General features: G+C 38.5%; 1 protein-coding gene across 1 annotated transcript in view; it reads right to left on the bottom strand.

Annotated features, from left to right (window-relative positions):
- ABHD3 (abhydrolase domain containing 3) overlaps nucleotides 1-1,638 on the bottom strand; it is a 58,378-nt gene that overhangs the window by 6,658 nt on the left and 50,082 nt on the right. Inside the window, exon 6 of the mRNA XM_012802095.2 lies at nucleotides 911-1,084. Within this exon, the coding sequence (XP_012657549.1) occupies nucleotides 911-1,084 (174 nt within the window). The remainder of the gene's footprint in view (nucleotides 1-910; nucleotides 1,085-1,638) is intronic.

Raw genomic sequence — 1,638 nt, 5'->3', positions numbered from 1 at the left:
AGAAGCCTGTTACTCCTGGTCTCAAGTGCTCTTTTTGCCTTAGCCCCACTAGTAGCTTGAATTACAAGCATGTGTCACCAGGCCTGGCTAATTCTTTTGAACAATTTTTGTAGATACGGTGTCTCACTATTGCTCAGGTAGATGTTGAACTCCTGGCCTCAAGCAATACTCCTGCATCAGCCTCCCAAAGTGCTAGGATTATAGGCATGAGCCATAGCGCCTAGCTAAAGTGCATTTTTTTTTTTTTGGATTAAGGAAGAATAAGCCAATCCTGAAATAATAATAAAAATAAAAACACATTGTTTCATAACAAATTGGCTACTAGCAAAACAATTTTGTCAAAAATGCCTTACTTAAGCCAGAACCTTCCATTCAGACAAATTACCTAAAGATATTTTTTAAATTGTCACATTAAAAATCAGAACATTTTCACATATTTTAAAAATATGGACCCTTGGTAAAATGTTCTGAGGTCATAGTTCATAGCAACCTCCAACTCTTGGGCTCAAGAGATTCTCTTGCCTCAGCCTCCCAAGTCACTGGGACTACAGGTGCCTGCCAGAACGTCTGGCTATTTTCGAGATGAGGTCTCACTGGTCTCACTCTGGCTCAGGATGGTTGTGAGCTCAGGCGATCATCCAGCTCAGCCTCCAGAATGCTAGGATTACAGGAGTGAGCAACCTTGCCTGGCTAAAACATTATAACTTTTATCTATATTTTTAATTTTAATGTAAGTTTTTTTTATTTCTATATGCATTTACATTATAGAGAATATTTTGGTATAGTAGTAAATGCATATAACATACCCATAAATATTCATATATTGGTAGTTTTATGTTTTACAACTTTTTTACTGTTGGGCCACGTAATCTAAAATGTTTGGAGACAGCAAGTTTTAAAAATAACTCACTTATTAACTGAAGACTGGAGACATGTTGTCAAATAGTAATTAAAAAGCAGCCAGTTTAGTGGTTTCTCCAATGACTCTGAGCAAGCAAAAGTATTCCAACCAACTGAAAAAGTTGCAGCCGCCATCAAAGGAGTTTTGGGCCCAATTTTGCCCAGGTAATTTAGAAGCAGCATTCTAAAATGGGGAGAAACAGGAAACTGAGTGATTAATTTGTCACATTTCTCAAGATATCCTATTTCTAACTATTGACTTCTCATGAACTATGGAGAAGCAAAATATAAACCAGTGTTTTAAGTCCTATCTTGGGAAAGCATCCAAGGATCTACCTTCTTCTCTTACATTCCTGTATTTATTTATCTTGCAGTCACCCATCCTGTGAATGGGACAAATCATAGTTACACGCATTCCTTGTATATATCCATCCTCTGAAGTTAAACATGTCAGAAATGTATCCTAAGAGTGGTTTTCAAGTCTGGCTGCATGATGGAACCATCTGGGAAGGTTTTTTCGTTTGTTTGTTGTTTGTTTTTTTGAGACAGAGTCTTACTTTGTCACCCTTGGTATGGTGCCTACCCACTGAGCTTCAGGTGCCGCCCTCATCGGGGAATTTTTTTTTTTTTTTGAGACACAGACTCACTATGTTACCCCTGGTAGAATGCCTTGGTGTCACAGCTCACAGCAACCTCAAACTCTTGGGCTTAAGTGATTCTCTTGCCTCAGCCTCCCCC

This window comes from Otolemur garnettii, unplaced genomic scaffold (assembly GCF_000181295.1).
Source record: "Otolemur garnettii isolate 467f Iridium unplaced genomic scaffold, OtoGar3 scaffold00012, whole genome shotgun sequence".
In the NCBI taxonomy this organism is placed as follows: domain Eukaryota; kingdom Metazoa; phylum Chordata; class Mammalia; order Primates; family Galagidae; genus Otolemur; species Otolemur garnettii.
The sequence above is the reverse complement of the archived record's forward strand: the minus strand, read 5'-3'. Positions and strand labels throughout refer to the sequence as shown.